This window comes from Carlito syrichta, unplaced genomic scaffold (assembly GCF_000164805.1).
Source record: "Carlito syrichta isolate Samal-C Ts95f unplaced genomic scaffold, Tarsius_syrichta-2.0.1 Scaffold314105, whole genome shotgun sequence".
NCBI classification, from domain to species: domain Eukaryota; kingdom Metazoa; phylum Chordata; class Mammalia; order Primates; family Tarsiidae; genus Carlito; species Carlito syrichta.
The window spans coordinates 138170-157392 of NW_007258201.1; the positions used below are offsets into that span (position 1 = coordinate 138170).

At 38.2% G+C, this 19223-nt stretch overlaps 1 protein-coding gene across 1 annotated transcript in view; it reads left to right on the plus strand.

Annotated features, from left to right (window-relative positions):
* The first annotated feature begins 7831 nt into the window (after window positions 1–7831).
* The window catches only part of ANKRD31 (ankyrin repeat domain 31), a 135911-nt gene continuing 124519 nt past the window's right edge, over window positions 7832–19223 (plus strand). The window contains exons 1-3 of the mRNA XM_008071045.1: window positions 7832–7961; window positions 11370–11479; window positions 18571–18611. Coding sequence (XP_008069236.1) covers window positions 7832–7961; window positions 11370–11479; window positions 18571–18611 — 281 coding nt within the window. The remainder of the gene's footprint in view (window positions 7962–11369; window positions 11480–18570; window positions 18612–19223) is intronic.

Sequence of the window (19223 nt, forward strand, 5' to 3'; positions counted from 1 at the left end):
TTTTCTCCTGGTACAGGGAGGGCATCTTTTACATAAAAGTTTTTTGCTTATGTTTTTAGGGGGAAAAAAAAGATTAGATTGCTTTTCTTGCATCTACTGTTTTTCAAGTTGCCTTTAGCTCAGAGTAATTCTTATGATAAAGTGGCATATTTTTTGGTGGCATATCCTGCCTCCTATCAAGGTAGAATTTACATGTGGTAAAATTCACCTTTTTAGGTGTACAGTTTTTGAGTTTTGACAAATACAATTGTGTAACTATTACCAAAATCAAGATATGGAATTGTTTTATTACCCTCAAAATTCCTCCATGCCTCTTTTTTGCCATTTTTAAATTTTAAAAAATAAAAGCCGGGCTCGGTGGCTCAACCTGTAATCCTGCACCTTTGGGAGGCTGAGGTGAGTGGATTGCCTGAGCCCGCGGGTTCGAGACCCACCTGGGCAGCGAGACCTCATATCTACAATAAATCAAAAAATCAGCTGGGCGTGGTAGCGCATGCCTGTAATTCCGGCTACTCGGAAGGCTGAGGCGGAAGGATCGCCAGCAGGTCGAGGCAGAAGGATCGCCAGCAGATCGAGGCTGCAGTGGCCGGGAGCGGCCACTGCACTCCAGTCTGGGCGACAGAGTGAGACTCCAACTCAAAAAAAAAAAACAAAAAAAACTTTAAGAGATAAAATACCCCTGCTTTTAGGGACATTAATATTAATATGCTGGATGTGGTGGCTCATGCCTATAATTCCAACTCTTTGGGGGACAGAGGCAAGAGGATTGCCTGAGCCCAGGGGTTTGAGAACAACCTGGGCATTTTGGCAAGACCTCATCTCTACAATAAATAAAAAAAATTAGCTGGGCGTGGTGATAGGTGCCTGTAGTTCCAGCTACTTGGAAGACTGAGGTGGAAGGATCACTTGAGCCCGGCAGATTGAGACTGTGATTGCTGTAAGCATGCCACTGTACTCCTGCCTGGGTGACAGAGTGAGGCTCTGACTCACAAAAAAAAAAAAAAAATTAATAGATCGTTCTATGTTTTGGAAAAAATGCACTACAGTGATGGTGTTATTTATATTCTAATAATAAATTTGTAAACCTTAGTAATGGCCATCATAAATGAACCAAGAAAATGCCCTTTTTCTCATATCAGGAACCTGTAGTCACTCTCTCAGAGGGTGTATTAGAAAAGTTAAGGACTAGAGTCCTTTCATCATTAATTTTACTGGTGCTGAGAACTATTAGGAAGTTTGGGTTTTTAATGGTGTTGGGTTTTCTTTTCCCTGAGTAACCTGTTCTTTCTTCATAATGTATGTAAGATTATATATATGATGTATATTTGTGATTAGAAATGGAAAACATGAGATAGTTCTGTACGTTTTCTAAGAGATTTTTTAAACTTCCAGAACATCTTTTAAAACTGTGTGAGAATTCACATATTAGGGTACTATGAATTAATAAAAAAAAATGACAGGTATCTCTACCTGTAGTGATCAATCACTAGATATATTAAAGAAAAAAGAAAGTAGGGAAAAATGTATTTAGAATGCTACTACTTACCTAAGAAGAGATATAGGGATACACTCACATGTTGTTTATATTTCAATAAAAATTGACAAGAATAAACCATAAAAATTAAAAAAATGAAGCGGGCAAGAACAGGTGGGTAAAGGGACAGGAGTAGAAGCTAGATGTCTCTATATAGATATTGTTTTGTGCATTCATGTTTGGAACAATATAAATGTTTTACATCATTATGAAGTAAAAGCAAATCAACATGAAAAAAAGTTCCTGAAGAGCAAGATGAAAGAAACTGGCTGGACGTGGTGTCTCACGCCTGTAAACCCAGCACTTTGGAAGGGATTACTTCAGGGGTTCGAGACCAACCTGGGCAACATAGTGAGACTGACCCCCTCTTTACAAAAAGTGGAAGAATCAACTGGCTCTAGTGGTGCATGCCTGTAGTCCCAGCTACTCGGGAGTCTTGAGACAAGAGGATCGCTTGAGCCCAAGGGTTTGAGGCTGTGGTGAGCTGAGATCATGCCACTGCTCTCTAGTCTGGGCAACAGAGTGAAACCCTATCTCAAAGAAAAAAAAATCGAATTGTCTATTGATTTGGTAGAATAATTGCACAAAAAATTATTTTATGTGCTTTTTATAGAATTTCACTCTACATGCCAAACAAGATATAGTCTAAGGACTTAAAGAATTGCAAAATAACTTTCTTCAGCAATTACACTATTGATAAATAATATTAGTATTGTGGGCAGTAATATATGGTATCCCTTTCAAAGGAACTCAGGGCTTCATGAAAAAATGACCAGTTCCATGTCTGAGGCAGAAGATGTATAAGCGGAACCTGAATATCTTAAACTAGTGAAGACTAGCTCTATTATTTGCTTGGGGTGTCCCAACAAAATTCCACAGCACAGACTGGGTTGCTTAAACAATGGAAATGTATTTTCTCCAAGTTCTGGAGGCTGGAAGTCAAGGAAACGGTGCCAGTTGGTGTTGGTTTCTCCTGAGGCCTCTCTTGTCTTGCAGACGGCTGCTTTCTCCTTGTGTCCTCACGTGGCCTTTTCTTTGTACGTGTACATCCCCGGAGTCTCTCTCTCTTCATAAGAGGACTCTAGCTATATGGGATGAGGCCCTAATGACCTCATTTAACTCTGCGACCCTAAATGACCTCATTTGACTCTGTGACCTCAAATACAGTAACATAGGGAGTTAGAGTTTAGACTTACGGATTTTGAGGGGTATACAATTTAGTCAATAGCAAGTGGGGTCATGTCAAACAACTCACTAGCTACTTAGTTTTTGTTTGTTTTTTTTGAGTTGGAGTCTCTCTCTGTCACCCAGGCTGGAGTGCAGTGGCATGCCCACGGCTACTGCACCTTCGACTTGCTGGGCTCAGGCAATCCTTCCACCTCAGCCTTCCGAGTAGCCAGAACTACAGACTCCCGCTATCACACCTGGCTAGACTAGCTACTTTGAAGAAGCTCTTGCTAGCTAAAGATGGGGCCGTTTGGTCATTGATAATAATACCAGCAGTGTATCTGAATCTATGAGTTCTTAATGATCTTTTAAGAACTTTATATCATTATTCTGAAAACCAGGAAAGAAAGAAAGAGGGAGGCATTTGTCTTAGCTTTCTTGTGCAGACTGTATTTGGGTCACTACTGAGCAATGTGGCTTAACTAAGGGTAGGTATATAGTTGATGAGTGAAAGATTTTTAAAAAATATGTATTGCTAGTGATAAAGAAGAATGATAAATTAGAATATCACCATTTTGTATACTCTGAATGAAATAATGAATGGACCTAGGCAATGCTCACCAATGGTCACTAATGTTACAAAAAGAATAGCAATTATATTCTATTATCTGCTGTTGGAAGTACACACATGCCCTCCAGAAGAGAACTCTAATTAAAGAAAACCCTAAATTTAATTATTATTTTACAGAAAATATATAGGACAGAGGAATATGTTAAATGGCATGCAATCAGCAATTCTGAAATGTGGGAAACTATAGGAAAAACTACCTAGCTTCTTCAGCAAATAAATGCAAGGTTGAGTAGAAGAGGGGCAATTTATAGTTTTTTGAAAGTGACTTGAAAGACATAACAACCACATGTGTGTACATCATGGTACCTTGTTTGGATTCTGATTTGAAAAAAACAACTGTAAAGAGACAATTGGGAAATGTGACTACTCTCTATTAGTTTTCTACTGCTATATAACATCTTACTCTAAAACTCAGTCTTAAAACAACACACATTTATTACCTTATAGTTTCTATAGGTTAGGAATCTAGGCATGGCTTAATTGAGTCATCTGGGACAGGATATCTCAACAAGGCTGCATTCAGGGTATCAATCAAAGCTGCAATCATCTTAAGGCTTCACTGAGAAGGAGCTGTTTCTTATGTGCTTGAATAAGAATTCAAGCACATAAGAAACAGCTCACTGACTGTAGGACTGCGGCCTTATTTCCTCTCAGACTCTTGATGGGAAGCCACCTTGTTTCTTGCTATGTCAGCTTCTCCATAGGGCAGTTGACAATGTGGCAAGCTGGCTTCCATCAGGGAAAAGAAGCGAGAGAATGGAAGAGGGAGAACAAGATGGAAGTCAGTGCCTTTTTGTGACCTAGTCTTGGAAGTAACATCCCAACATGTCTGCTCTATTCTGTTCATCAAGAGTCACTGGGTCCATACTCAAGGGAGGTGATTACACAAGGGCATAAATACCAGGAGCCATTTTATTTTATTTATTTTAAAACAGGATTTATTGAGAGGACAGAAAAGCTCCCACAGTGGGAGGGGACCTGAGGGAGCTGCCTACCAGGAGCCATTTTATATGGTGCTTACTACAGACTGCAAATTTAATAATACTAAGGAATTATTTACCTTTTTAGATGTGATACTTATGGTTATTTTTAAAGATGTAACTATTACAGTTATGTTTGAAAACAGTTTCTATCTTTTAAAGTTACATACTGAGATATTTCTACATGAAATAAATTAAGATGTCCAGGATTGGCCGGGCTCGGTCTCAGCCTGTAATCCCAGCACTTTGGGAGGCTGAGGCGAGTAGATTGCCTGAGCCCCCGGGTTTGACACTTGTCCGGGCAACTTGGTGAGACCTTGTCTTTATAATAAATCAAAAATTAGCCGGACATGGTAGCGTGCACTTGTAGTTCTGGCTACTTGGAAAGCTGATGCCGAAGGATCGCCAGAGCCCAGCAGGGCAATGCTGGGCTGGCCGTGAGCGTACCCCTGCACGCCAGCCTGAGTGACAGAGTGAGACTCCAACTCAAAAAAAAAAATATGTCCAGGATTAGCTTCAGAACACATTGAGAGACCCCCAGGAAGCAGAGGGAACGCAAGGGAATTATAGAGGGAAAAACATTGTCTGTGAACTGCTGATTGTTAAACCACAATGATAGATATAATATTGTTTCTTTTTTGTTGATGCTTGGAATTTTCCATAAAAGTAAAAAGAAAAATGAACAAGTAAGCAAACAAAAAAGGCTAAATGCCAAATTGTACGTTCATACTTTAGTATAGATGATTCAATATGACATTCTTGGATTCTGGAAAAAAATTTTTAATTTTAATTTCTGTTGTGGTAAACATAACACAAATCCGGTAGCATTAAATACATGTACATTGTTGTGCAAATATGGCCACCATTCACCTCCGGAGCATTTTTATCATCCCAAACTGACACTCTGTGACCATTAAACACTGACTCCCATTCTCTCCTCTCTATACCCATGGCAGCCATCTTTCTTTGTGTCGGTATGAATTTGACTACTCTTGGTGCTGCATATAAATGAAAACATGCAATATTTGTCCTTTATGTTGGGTTTATTTCACTGATAATAACTTCTTAATCATAACAATAACTTATATCTTCAGGATTCATCCACATTGTAGTATGTATCTGTATTTTCTTACTTTTTAAGGAAGAAAAATATTCCATTATATGTTGTTTCAGGAAAACTTTCTAAAACTGTTTTTCTCTGCTCTTACACTACCGCAACAAGAAACACAGAATAAGAGCAAATGTGGGGGCATGTTCCCATGTACCAAGCAGTGGACACTAGCTAGGTATCCTCAAATTCAATTCTGACACTGTTTACCTAGAGATAGGATCAGATCCCACAGGTTGAGGGCTCATTCCCACAAGACTGCTCTACCCTAGACATCAATTGCAAGTCTGGGCCACCGGAACTACTGACCGACAGGTTAAAGTTGGGGTTCCCATGACCCACCTCTTTGGGTTCAATTAATTTGCTAGAGTGGCTCACAGAACTCAGGGAAGCATTTATGGGTTCATTGTAAAGGATATTACAGAGGATACAGAGGAAAAGATATGTAGGGTGAAGAATGTGGGAAGGAGCTTGGAGCTTCCATGACCTCTCTGAGAGTGTCACCCTCCAAGAGCCTCCTTGTGTTCAGCTATCCAGAAGCTCTCTGAACCCTGTCTTTGTGGGTTTTTATGGTAGCATCATTATATAGACATGATTGATAACTGTATAGAAATGTGATTGGACAAAAAAGGGGATGACCTCATACTAACAGACTGAGCTGGGAAACCCAGCAAGACCTGTTTGTTCAGGTTCTTCTTAGCCTCTCTTGGCAGCATTTCTTTCTCCAGAGTATGAAGCAGGACCCTTTGACCCACAATCTGACTAGAGGTCCTTCCTTGGCAGGTGAAAAGGAAGGCAAGAGAGGGTTAGGGATATTCTGTTTCCTGAAGCTGTAAGTGCCCAAACGTTATTAACAAAAGACTGCAACCAGGGCTATGAGAGTTATGAGCCAGGAACTGTGGATGAAAACAATATATAATATCATAATGCCACATATGTATAGACTATTTTATTTATTCATTCATCCACTAATAAATGTTTGGTCTGTTTCTCTCTTTTGGCTATTGTGAATAATGATTCTTTGAATATGGGTATACGAAGGTCTATTTGAGTCCCTGTTTTCCATTCCTTTGTGTATATACCCAGAAGTGGAATTGTTGGGTCAAATGGGAGTTCTATGTTTAATTTTTTGAGGAACTTCCATATTGTTTTCCACAGTGTAATATGCCATGGTAAGTATGCAACCAGACAGATTTACATAGGTATCTTTTCTATTTTAGAAACCTTTCCAGAGCTGGACATGGTGACTCACACCTATAATCCTAGCACTTTGGGTGGCTAAGGTGGGAGGATTGCTTGAGCCCAGGTGTTCGAGACTAACCTAGGCAACTTAGTGAGACCTTGTCGTTACAAACAAATAAAAAAATTAGCCCGGTGTGGTGGCACTCACCTACCGTCCCAGCTACTTGGTAGGCTGAGGCAGAAGTATTGCCTAAGCCCAGGAGGCCGAGGCTGTGGTGAGCAGGGAGGTGCCACTGCACTCTAACCCGGACAACAGAGTGAGACCCCGGCTCAACAACAAAAATAAAACAAAAACAAAAAAAGCTTTCTAGAATTAAAAAATGAGCTAAAGCCGGGCTCGGTGGCTCAGCCTGTAATCCCGCGCCTTTGGGAGGCTGAGGTGAGTGGATTGCCTGAGCCCGCGGGTTCGAGACCCACCTGGGCAGCGAGACCTCATCTCTACAATAAATCAAAAAATCAGCCGGGCGTGGTAGCGCATGCCTGTAATTCTGGCTACTCGGAAGGCTGAGGCGGAAGGATCGCCGGAGCCCAGCAGGTCGAGGCTGCGGTGGCCGGGAGCGGCCACTGCACTCCAGTCTGGGCAACCGAGTGAGACTCCAACTCAAAAAAAAAAAAACCAAAAAAAAAAAAAAAAAAATGAGCTAAAGACTTGAATAGACATTTCTGCAAAGAGGAAATGCAAATGACCAAGAAGTACATAAAAAGATGCTAATCAGCATCACTAATCATTAGGGAAATGCAGGTCAAAACCATAATGAGATACTACTTTCATACTGATTAGGATGACTGTTTTAAAAAATGAAAAATTAAGTTTGGTGCTGTCTCTCACTCCACTTTCCTAGCTACTTGGGAACCTGAGGCAGGAGGATCACTTAAGCCCAGGAAGTCGAGGCTAATGAACTATCCTTATGCTACTGCACTCCAGCCTGAGTGGCAGAGTGAGACCCTGTCTCTAAAAAAATAGTGATTTTTTTCCCTCGTCCCCCAAATATTAAAAAATAAGAACAAGGTATTTGTAAAAATGATCATGACTGTTTACATGAGTCTTTATTTTTCATCTTGAAACATTTTTAATAAAAGTATACACTGAAATAACACTTTGAAATAGAAATATGAGTAGTGGTGTGCCTAAGAATTTTAACTAATTTAGGCATAATAAAAATGACAAAATGCTAGTCTTTAAGAAATATAGTAACAATCTACCTTCTTTTTTGGTGTTTGAAAGGTTGCTCTTTGATCAAGACGCATCTCTTAGATCTGAGCTCAGTCTGCATCCTGATATAAGTGGAATGTGCAAAGGTGAGAGTGATTCTTTTCACTAAATAGTCCTTTGATATCCCAAGTACAGTTAAGACCTCACTTAATGTCGTTGATAGATTCTTGGAAACTGCAACTTTAGGCAAAATGAATTGTAAGGAAACCAATTTTACCATAGGCTAATTGATATAAACTAAAGTTCACATATACTATAGCATATTTGTGGTCACAAAAAATTACCAGATTTCTAAATAAAGACCCAAACACTTGTAATGTTAAAATGTTGAAATAAACGTGAGCTGTACACACATTTAAGCAAAATTAATGTAAACAGGTAAGATAATTATGTACTCAGTCATTTCAGTTCCGGGTTGCAGGTGGCTAGTGCCTGTCCTAGCAGCCCAGGGTGCAAGACCGGATCCAGCCCTGAACAGGTGCCATCCCATCACAGGGTGCACTCACAAGCGCTCACCCACTCATACTGGGCCCGTTCAGACACATCGGTGAACCTAATGTACACATCTTTGGTATACAGGAGGAAACCCACACAGACATGGGGAGAACATGCTAAATTCCACAGATGGTGGCCCTGGCCAGGAATTGATTTTTTTTCTTGTCAGCATTGAAATGTTATTTGAGTCCAGTGGGGTGTATTTCCATTCCATAACTTCTCTTTTTATATTTAGTCTTGTTCTTTAGTTTTATACAGAGTTTCTTATAGGTATCTGTGCTACACCATAAGGTCTACTCATTAGGTAACTAATGTATATATACATTATAATCAAGGGTTGCAAAAAAAATGTGTACACATTTTAAGAGATGTTACCTAGGTATTACTTTTTTCGAAGTTGCATTGAATTACAGTAGCAATATGTAGTATGTTTGCTCAACTGTGCTTCCTCCGTTTTCTTTGACTGTCCTGCCTATCTCATGATGACAATAGCCTTCATTTGATTAATGCCACCTTTTGCGTGAACATCATACTTAAAATGTATATACATTTTTTCAGCACCCTGTATATATGTAATATATGTATATATATACAGATGGTGCCAAAAATGTGTGCATATTTTAAAATTAATTTTTTGGTTTATTTTAAAGATGTGGGGTACAATTCAGGGTTAGGTATACCAGTGTTTATTATGCATGTACCCTTGTTGATGAGGTGTGCCTCCCTGGCAGATACCCACTACTGCCAATCCTGCCCCTGTCTTCCCCTGGCAGTTTCCCACTGCTGCCAATCCTTTTCTTATAGTATTATGATAATTGTTCAAGGCTTGCTTATGAGTGAGAACATGTGATACTCAGTTCTTTGTTTCTGTGATAGATCACTCAGTATTATAGATTCTAAGTCCATCCAAGTTGCTGTGAAATCCATAATTTTGTCCTTTATGGCTGCATAATATTCCATCATGTATACATACCACATTAAAAAAAACTTTGACATATATATTACAAATAGTTTTACCCAGTTTCCTTGTTATCTTTTATTTATTTATTTATTTTTTTGAGTTGGAGTCTCACTGTCGCCCAGACTGGAATGCGGTGGCCGCTCCCGGCCACTGCAGCCTTGACCTGCTGGGCTCTGGCGAGCCTTCCGCCTCAGCCTTCCGAGTAGCTGTAATTACAGGCGCGCGCTACCACACCTGGCTAATTTTTTGATTTATTGTAGAGATGAGGTCTTGCTGCCCAGGCGGGTCTCAAACCCGCAGGCTCAGGCAATCCACTCACCTCAGCCTCCCAAAGGCGCAGGATTACAGGCTGAGCCACCGAGCCTGGCTTCCGTGTTATCTTTTAATATTATTCATGGTATATTTTATAATGAAGACATTTCAAGTTTTTGTATAGTCTGTCAGTCTTTTAGGGTTTGCTTTTTTTTGTCAAATTTAGAAAGACTTCACCTACCTCAAAACCACACAAATACATTCTTTTATCTTTATTTGCGTTTATTATATTTATAGCTTTTTACCTATTTTTAATTCATTTGGAATATTGGCATATGGGAAAGGTAGGGCTCTATCTTTACTTTTGCAAATGTTTAGCCAGTTTTCTCTATATTATTTATTGAATATTCTATCTTATCCCTGCTGCTTAAAATGCTGTTGTTGTCATATGTTAAATTCACACACACACACACACACACACACACACACACACACACACACACACATACATATAGTTTTCCACTCTTTATTTTGTTTCATTGATCTATTTGACTATTTTTGTGCCATCATTACATTTTTTTTTCATCTTTAGCTGTTAGTGCACTTAGTATAACTGGTAGGGAAGATCTACACAGAGTAGCTGGTGACAGCATACATCCTAACCTTTTTTGGTACAAACAGTAAGTTCAGTGCAGTATGAGACTTTAACCACTATGTACTTCCAGTTTACCCTCTTTGAGCTTTAGTTGGTGGGATTTTCTTTGAGCTGGGTAGGTGGTGAAATTCTGACAAATGAAATTCCTGTAATTACTTCTAAGGGAGACCCTCCTATTCTTGTGTTGAGTGACAAGCTGTGTCTTAGTTAGCTTGGGTTGCTATATCAAAATACTATAGACTGGGTGACTTAAACTAGAGACAATTATTTCTCACAGTTCTGGGGGCTGGGAAGTTCAATCCTTAGTAAGGACCCAGTTTCTAGATTGCAAAGGACTGCTCTATTGTTGTGTACTCACAGGACTTCTTTTCTGTGCTCTCAGAAAGAGCACTCTGGTTTCATTCCCTCTTTTTGTAAAGGCATTACTCCCATGAGGGATTATGAGGGCTCTACCCTCAAGACCTCATCTAAACCTAACTACCTGCTAAAGATGTCGCCTCCTGCCATCATCACATTGGGGGCCAGGGCTTCAAGCCATGCATTTGAGTGGTGAGGGACAAACATGTGGTCCATAACAAACTGCTTACCACTGTTTGGGTTTCCTTTAATCCATTCCCCCTCTTTTTTCTTTTAACTTATAGGGGATATGTTACCCCCTCCCCCCCTGCCTTGCTGCTTCAGATTAAAGAAAAACTAGTCATTTCTTTGAATATTTTTCTAGGAACTTGGAAGGGAAGAGAAGTTAAAATATGAACTAAATTTGGCGTTTTGAAAATAAAACTCCGGTTGTTTTGGATTATATGGTAATGTCATTTAAAATGACCTAGAATGAAGTTTACAAAAGGAAAGTTTTCTTTCTCATGGAATTTAAGTCTGTGTAATTTCTCTGCATAGCTTTGCTTTCTTCATCCATCCTACAACAAAGAAATGTCAAGTATTATTTTGTTCAGTGTGATATGTGTTTCCTCCTAATTAATAATTTTAAAACATTAACACATAAAAGTGGCAATTAAAAATTATATACAGGATGATGCTTAATGACATTTTGCAGTGTTTATAAAATCCATTGGTCATTGTTAGAGCAGAGCAGTAAAACTGATGCAAATGATTTATGATTATATTTTATTCTAGGTGTGCCTTCTCCTGAAATTAAACTTGAGTTTAAGCTCTCAGAGGATCCCCAAGAACAAATGAATAAAAATAAGATGATGCCTGTTCTTAGTGAGGATACAATATTACAGGTGTGTAGCGTGTTGATTGCATACATACTTATTAAAAATTGGAAATACTATCTCTCAAACTGGCAAATTACTAATGATAATTCTTTATGTTTATTTTATTTCTTCTTTTCTTATTCAGTTTTTTACCTATTTCCTAGGCAGTCATTCGTATTTCTTTGCTGCAACTTTGATGAAAGCTAGTTGCTTAGGAGAGAAGATTTAAAATACAATTAACCCTTGAACAATTCAGAGGTTAGGGGCGCTAACCTCTTGCACAGTCAAGAATCTATGTATAACTTTTGACTCCCTGAGAATGTACCTATAAATAGCCTACTGTTGACCAGAAACCTTACTGATAAACTGTTGATCAACACGTAGTTTTGTATGTTATTTGTATTATATACAGTATTTTTACAATAAAGTAAGCTAGAGAGAGAAAAGGAAATGTTGTTAAGAAAATCATAAGGAAGAGAAAATATATTTACTGTTCATTAAGTGGAAGTGGATCATTTTGAATGTTTTCTTCCTCATTGTTTTCACATTGGGTAGACTGAGGAGTAGGAAGAAGAAGGATTGGTCTTGCTTTCTCAGGTGTGGCAGAGGTGGAAGAAAATTCATGTGTGAATGAACCCACTTAGTTCAAGCCCATGTTGTCCAATGGTCAATTCTATTTCCTTTTTTCCTCCTTTTATGCCTCTTATATTCTTCTTTTTGATAGAGAGGTAGCAATGAGAAGAACAGAGGTTAAATTAGAGTATAATAAAGTATATAAAAAGTGTATACAGAGTATATAAAGTATAATTTTCACCTCCGTTTTATGTCAGAGATCATCTTAAACTTGTGAAGAAGCTACTGGTCTGTACAGTATAATTTCAGATATGTGCCACTAAAAAGTCAACTTCTATTGTCCTATATGTGTGATTATGTGTTTGTACACACACACACACACACACACACACACACACACACACACACACATCTTTCTTTTTTTTTTTTTTTTTTTTTTTTTAGTTGGAGTCTCACTCTGTTGCCTAGGCTGGAGTCCAGTGGCATATTCAAGGCCATTGCAGCCTCCACCTGCTGGGCTCAGGTGATCCCTCCACCTCAGCCTTGTAAGTAGCTGAAATTACACGTTACCATGCCTGCCTAATTTTGTGATTTATTATAGAGATGAGGTCTCACCAAGTTGCCCAGGCTGATCTCAAACCCCTAGGCTCAGGCAATCCTCTCACCTTGGCCTCCCAAAGTGCTGGGATTACGGGCTTGAGCCACCATGCCTGGCCACACACACATATCTTAAGAATTTTTATTTATTTGTTTATTTTTAATGCAAACACCACGAGGAAAAGTAAGGTATAGTTTCAGTAGGTAGGTTGGCATCAGTAAGTTAACTAATTAGAAATACCTACATAGTCTTAAGCAATGGAAGGAAAGATACTTACGTTTTAATAGCAGAAACTGATAGCAGTTCCAGTAAGTGACTGTGAGGGTCTGTTTAATATCATACATAGAAAAATGTAACCCCTGATAAAAAGAGAAAAATTCAACACCAGACATTTTTTTCTTGAAACTGAGATATGTATAACTGGCTTCTAATAAGTTATTTTAAAATTTTTTTGGTAACTGCTGAGTTAAGAAAAAAGAACATTTATTCCCCTTAGTTTCAGTAACTGTGAAATAGGAAGTAATCATTATTTTTTCCAGTTTATTTCAGAAGCGTTTGCCATGTGATTATTGTCTTAAAACATGGTTTAAAAAACTTGTTTATCAGCTTTTTAAAAATATGGGTTCTCACACACCTGCTTAGGTGGAACCTGGGAATGTCTATTTTTTGAAAGCCTCAAAGTGATTTCTCGTGTTTAGTCAGCTTGGGACAATTGCCTTAGAGGACTTGAAGAATACATTATAATTAATTATCTCAATGTCTAAAGAATATACTATAGTTTATTTCACTGTTTCATTAGTGTTTAATATTTATCTTGTTTACACTTTCTCACCATTATAAATAATGTTGCAATAAACATCATTGTACTAACAAAATTATTATAAGATAGTAAACTAGCCATCTGCTGATTGTAGGCTTGTTGTAAAATTAGAATAAAAAGGATAAATGAAGTACTTGGGATTAGCTCTTTTTTTTACTTTCTTTTTTTTTTTTTGAGTTGGAGTCTCACTCTGTCGCCCAGACTGGAGTGCAGTGGCCACTCCTGGCCACTGCAGCCTCGACCTGCTGGGCTCCGACAATCCTTCCGCCTCAGCCTTCCAAGTAGCTGTAACTACAGGTGCACACTACCACACCCGGCTAATTTTTGATTTATTGTAGAGATGAGGTCTCGCCAAGTTGCCCAGGCGGGTCTCGAACCCGCGGGCTCAGGCAATCCACCCACCTCAGCCTCCCAAAGCGCGGGATTACAGGCTGAGCCACCGAGCCCGGCTTTTACTTTCATCAGTAAAACAAATATCTCTTTTTCTTTTATATCTCTTCTTTTGTCTGCAGTAAAAGTTACACAATGTAACCCAAGTATTTAAACATCTGTAGTAAATTTTGATTAATACGATTTTCTAAATTGACAAGTGTTTCTACTTTCATCCAGTTTTAAATTTTATTCTATTAAAATAAGCATTTTGGAATTTAACTATATGAGAGAAATTGGTTTTATCAGATAAAGAAATGGAGATATCCAAAAGGGTACTTTCCTAGGATTATTTTTTTAATGTTTTGCAACTAGAATCAGATTTCAGAATAAATTCTTAGTGAATACTAGACAGATTACTATGTAAGTCCTTCCTAAAATTCAGATGCCAATATCAACATTTCAACTTCAAAGAAGACTGTTTAGCCGGGCTCGGTGGCTCAGCCTGTAATCCTGTGCCTTTGGGAGGCTGAGGTGAGTGGATTGCCTGAGCCCGCGGGTTCGAGACCCGCCTGGGCAACTTGGCGAGACCTCATCTCTACAATAAATCAAAAAATTAGCTGGGTGTGGTAGTGCGTGCCTGTAGTTCCAGCTACTCGGAAGGCTGAGGTGGAAGGATTGCCAGAGCCCAGCAGGTCGAGGCTGCAGTGGCCGGGAGTGGCCACTGCACTCCAGTCTGGGTGACAGAGTGAGGCTCCAACTCAAAAAAAAAAAATGTAGGCAGCAATCCAAAAATAATTAATACTCATCATTTTTATTGGATCCCATAATATCTTTCCTAGTTCTTTGCATGTGCAGTATGGCAAGCAATTTTTTAACTTTTCATGGATAAGCTTTTATTTTATCTGGAGTGTTTAGTGATGTGTCTGGTGAGATAGTTGGAGACATTGGTGTCTATCAATATTAGGGGGTATGATGGTTAATTTTATGTGTCAACTTGGGTGGGTCATAGGCATCCAGATAGTTGGTCAAACATTATTCTGTAAGGGTAATTTTTGGATGAGATTAACACTTAAATCAGCGGACTTGAGTAAAGCGGTCTGCTTTCCATAATGTGGGTGGGCCTCATCAGTTGAAGACCAGAATAGAAGAAAAAGTTCTGCCTTTCTCAGCATGAGAGAATTTCAAACAGACTGCCCTTAGATTTCATCTGCACCATCTGCTTTCCTGAATGTCGTCCTACTGGCTTTCAGATTTCATCTGGACCATTGGCTCTCCTGGTTCTCGGTCTGCTGACCTGTAGAACAGAACTCTACCATTGGCTTTCTGGGTCTCAAGCCTGACAGCCCACACTGCAGATTTGGACTTGCCAGTTTCCATAATTGTGTGAGCCAATTTTTTATTGTAAATCTCTTTCTACATTTGTACATATCCTATTGGTTCTATTTCTCCGGTGGACCCTGACTAATACAATGAACATCATTGTTCTCATCAGTTTTTGGTGCTCTGGAAGATACTTTTTAGATAGGGAATAATGATTAATTCAATCCTGGACTTATTATCACCAAGTCACTAGAAAATGGAATTTCAAATGACCATTTCATCATTTAAGAATACTGAAGCCAGCCGGCCACGGTGGCTCAAGCCTGCAATCCCAGTACTTTGGGAGGCCGAGGTAAGCAGATTGCCTGAGCCCCCGGGTTCGAGAACAGCCTGGGCTACTTGGCGAGACCTCATCTCCACAATAAATCAAAAAATTAGCTGGGCATGGTAGTGCATGCCTGTAGTCCCGGCTACTTGGAAGGCTGAGGCAGAAGAATCACCTGAGCTCAACAGGTTGACGCTGGGGTAGCCATGAACGTGCCCTGCACTCTAGCCTAGGCGATGGAGTAAGACTCCAACTCAAAAAAAAAAAAGAATACTGAAGCCATGTACAGATGGTCCTGTGTATGTCCAGGTGAAACCTTCTAAAAAGCAATCTTATGAATATTTGAAATATTTAAGAATATCTGTATACAGGTAGATAACCAATTTTGGGTGCCTCAATTTGAAAACAAGTTATTTTAAGCAAATGTTGCCAGCAGTTCATCAAGGTACTTAAAATATTTATTGAATATCAGTAATGGGTATTCTGTTCTAAGAATGCAAAGGGAATTCTAAGTATGAGACATCCAGTGTGTCGTGTAGAGCCAGAGCTGGTTGGGCCGATATGACTGGTCAGACTTCTTTCACTTCCCTCCCAGTAATCCATGACTCTGAAAGAGAATTGTTCCAAGGTAGTAGGAGATTGTTTTTTGCTTGAGGATATAGACATAGATTTGCTTCTTTTCTAGATCCTTTAAATGAACACAATTAACTTAAACTCTCTCATTTCTCACATCCTAACTTCAGCAAATAAAACAACAACAACAAAAAAACTCTACAGTTTAATGGGCTGGCCAAAATACAAGGAAGTAAGGGCAGGACAAAATGCGGTCACATGTATCAAAAAAATAGATAGCAATTTATGTCCCTTATGAAAGAATTGAATGAGGTATATTCTTGCATATTGTTAATTAACAAATGAACAGCTTTAACCCCCACCCTATTCAGTGGCATTCACTTTTGGGTGATGGTTCTGACTACAGAGGAGGCGGAAAAAATCAGCTGCCAGGATAGACTTTCTTCTTACTTGCTTCCTTACCTTTTGCACTTATGTAGGTAGGGTCAAGTAAATGATTAGCCCTCAACAGGAAAAGTCACTGGTCCTTTAGTGAATATTACAGATACTTGAAAGACTTTGTGGAGATGCAGATAAAGCTAATAAATATATATGTGTACCCTGTTGAATTAATCATTGGTCGTTTCTAGATTTAGCTCTTGACATTCCTTCTTATCTCTGGGCCTCTGATCTTTGTAAAGCCTGTTTGAGAAGTATATACAAGTGGATCAATGTAACTTTGAGGTGTATAGGTATTAATTATCAATAACAGTGAGCACTAATTGGCGAAGATTGGAGTTTTCACAGTGCTTTATTTGTGGACTTTTAAAAAAATATGGTTGTGCTAGTGTGATCTCTAAAATGCTTGCAGGTTCAGGCTAATGGCTTCATTTTCAGAAAGCTTCATTATTGATCATAGCAATAAGCACAGAGAGCTCCCAAAGAGAGATCTTTTTCTAAAGATCTTTGATGCAACAACATATTGGAGGTAAGGATTCCTTGTAAAATGATGAAAGCCAATATACCATGCAGTCTTAAAATGGAAGCATATTATCAGTGCACTTTATGTTTTTTGAAAGGGGCACAACAACTTCATATTTTCTGTTATGACTTGAGAATTAGGCAGAATCAGTTTAGCATTTAAAATTAACACAGAAGTATAATTTTTCTGGTTTTCAGGGGAAATACTAGAACTCAGAACCTGGCAAGAATCAGATTTATGAAGGAAAAAAAACCAGACATAAGACAAACGAACACTTCCTTTTCTGTTCACTTAAGTGCTACAGATTTTTTTTTAATAGAAAGGAATTAAGACAAAGGCATAAGAGCCGAAACTATAAAACTTTTAGAAGAAATCATAAGGGAATAATATTATGACATTGTGTTTAGTAATGATTTCTTGGACTTAACACCAAAAGCACAAGTAACAAAAGAAAAAATAAAGTTAGATTTCATGAAAACTAAAACTTTTGAGTATCACAGGGCACTGTCAACAGTGAAAAGGCAGCCCATGGAGTGGAAGGAAATATTTGCAAATTACATGTCTGATAAGGGATTGATATCCAGAACATATAAAGAATTATTACAACTTAACAGCAGAAAAAAGCAAACAACTGAATTTAAAGATGGGGAAAGACCTTGAATAGACATTTCACCAAAGAAGATATGCAAATGGCCAATAAGCACGTGAAAAGATGCTCAATATGACTAATCATTAGTGAAATCAAAATCAAAATCAAAATGAGATATCACTTTATGTTCATTAGGATGACTTATTAAAAAATAAAAATAAAAAATTACAAGAGTTGGCAAGGATGTCAAAAAATTGGAACCCTGTGCATTGCAGGGTGGGAGTGTAAAATGAGGCGGCTGCAGTGGAAAAACAGTAAGGCAGTTCCTTAAAAAAATTAAGCTTAGAATTACCATATAATCCAGCAGTTCCACTTCTGACTGTGGACCCAAAAAAGTAAAAGCAGGAACTTAAGGAGATATTTGTACAGCCATGTTTATAGCCACATTATTCCCAATAGCCTAAAAAGATAAAAACAACCCAGGTGTCCATCAACATACAGTTCAGTAAACAAAATGTGGTACATACGTACAATGGAATATTATTCAGTCTTAAGAAGGCAGGAAGTACAGATACAGTCCACAACATAGATGAACCTTGAAGACATTATACTAAGTGAAATAAGCTAGTCTCAGAATGAGACTATGATTCTTCTTATATGATGTTCCTAGGGTAGTCAAATTAATAGAAACATAGTAGGGTGATGGCTGCCATGGGTGAGGGGAGAGGGGAATGTGGAGTAAGTGTTTAATGGGTATGGAGTTTCAATTTGGGAAAATGAAAAAGCTCTGGAGGTGAACAGTGGTCATGCCTGCACACGTAAATGTACTTAGTGCTATAGAACTATGTACTTAAGAGTGATTAAGAGAGTAAATTTTATGTGTATTTTATCACAATTAAAAAAAAAGAGAATAAAACAAATGTTATTTTTTTTAGCTTGTTGCATTGGATTAATATTCATCAGTTGGATAAACTTTTTTTCCCCTAGCAACCTCAAGATGAAACAGAACAAAATCAAGCTCTGTTACTGTAAGTATACTAATTTTTGTCTTTGTTATAGTGTAGGTCTTTTTGGTCATATTGCACATCTGAGTTTTTAAGGGTTTTAGAATCATTGTATATTTTTGAATAATTGTCCCTTTGAATAATTGCTGCAAATATTTGTAATTGCAGCATAAATAATGTTATTTTACATACTAGGTAAGATTCCGATAATAAGAAAGGTTGGGCCAGATTAAGGTAAGTTGATGCTCTATTTATTAATATTATTTGAAAAGTCAATTTAAAGTATAGCATGAAGATACACATTGACTAAGGGGTTGAAAAAATTAAATACATACACAAATAAATAAAAGCACAGCATGAAGGAACAATTTTTATAGCTTATTGAAATTAGATTTCATACAACTATTATACTTTATACTATTATACTTTAGAGACTATCCTTTCAGTTCTTTTAAAACAGTGGTTCTCATGGAACCGACCGTGCTGCCCATCAAAAGAGGACTGGATAAAAGAAATGTGGTACATATATACAATGGAACATTATGCAGCCATAAAGAAGAACAAAATCATGAACTTCACAGCAACCTGGATGGAATTAGAGTTTATAATACTGAGTGATCTCTCATAGAAACAACG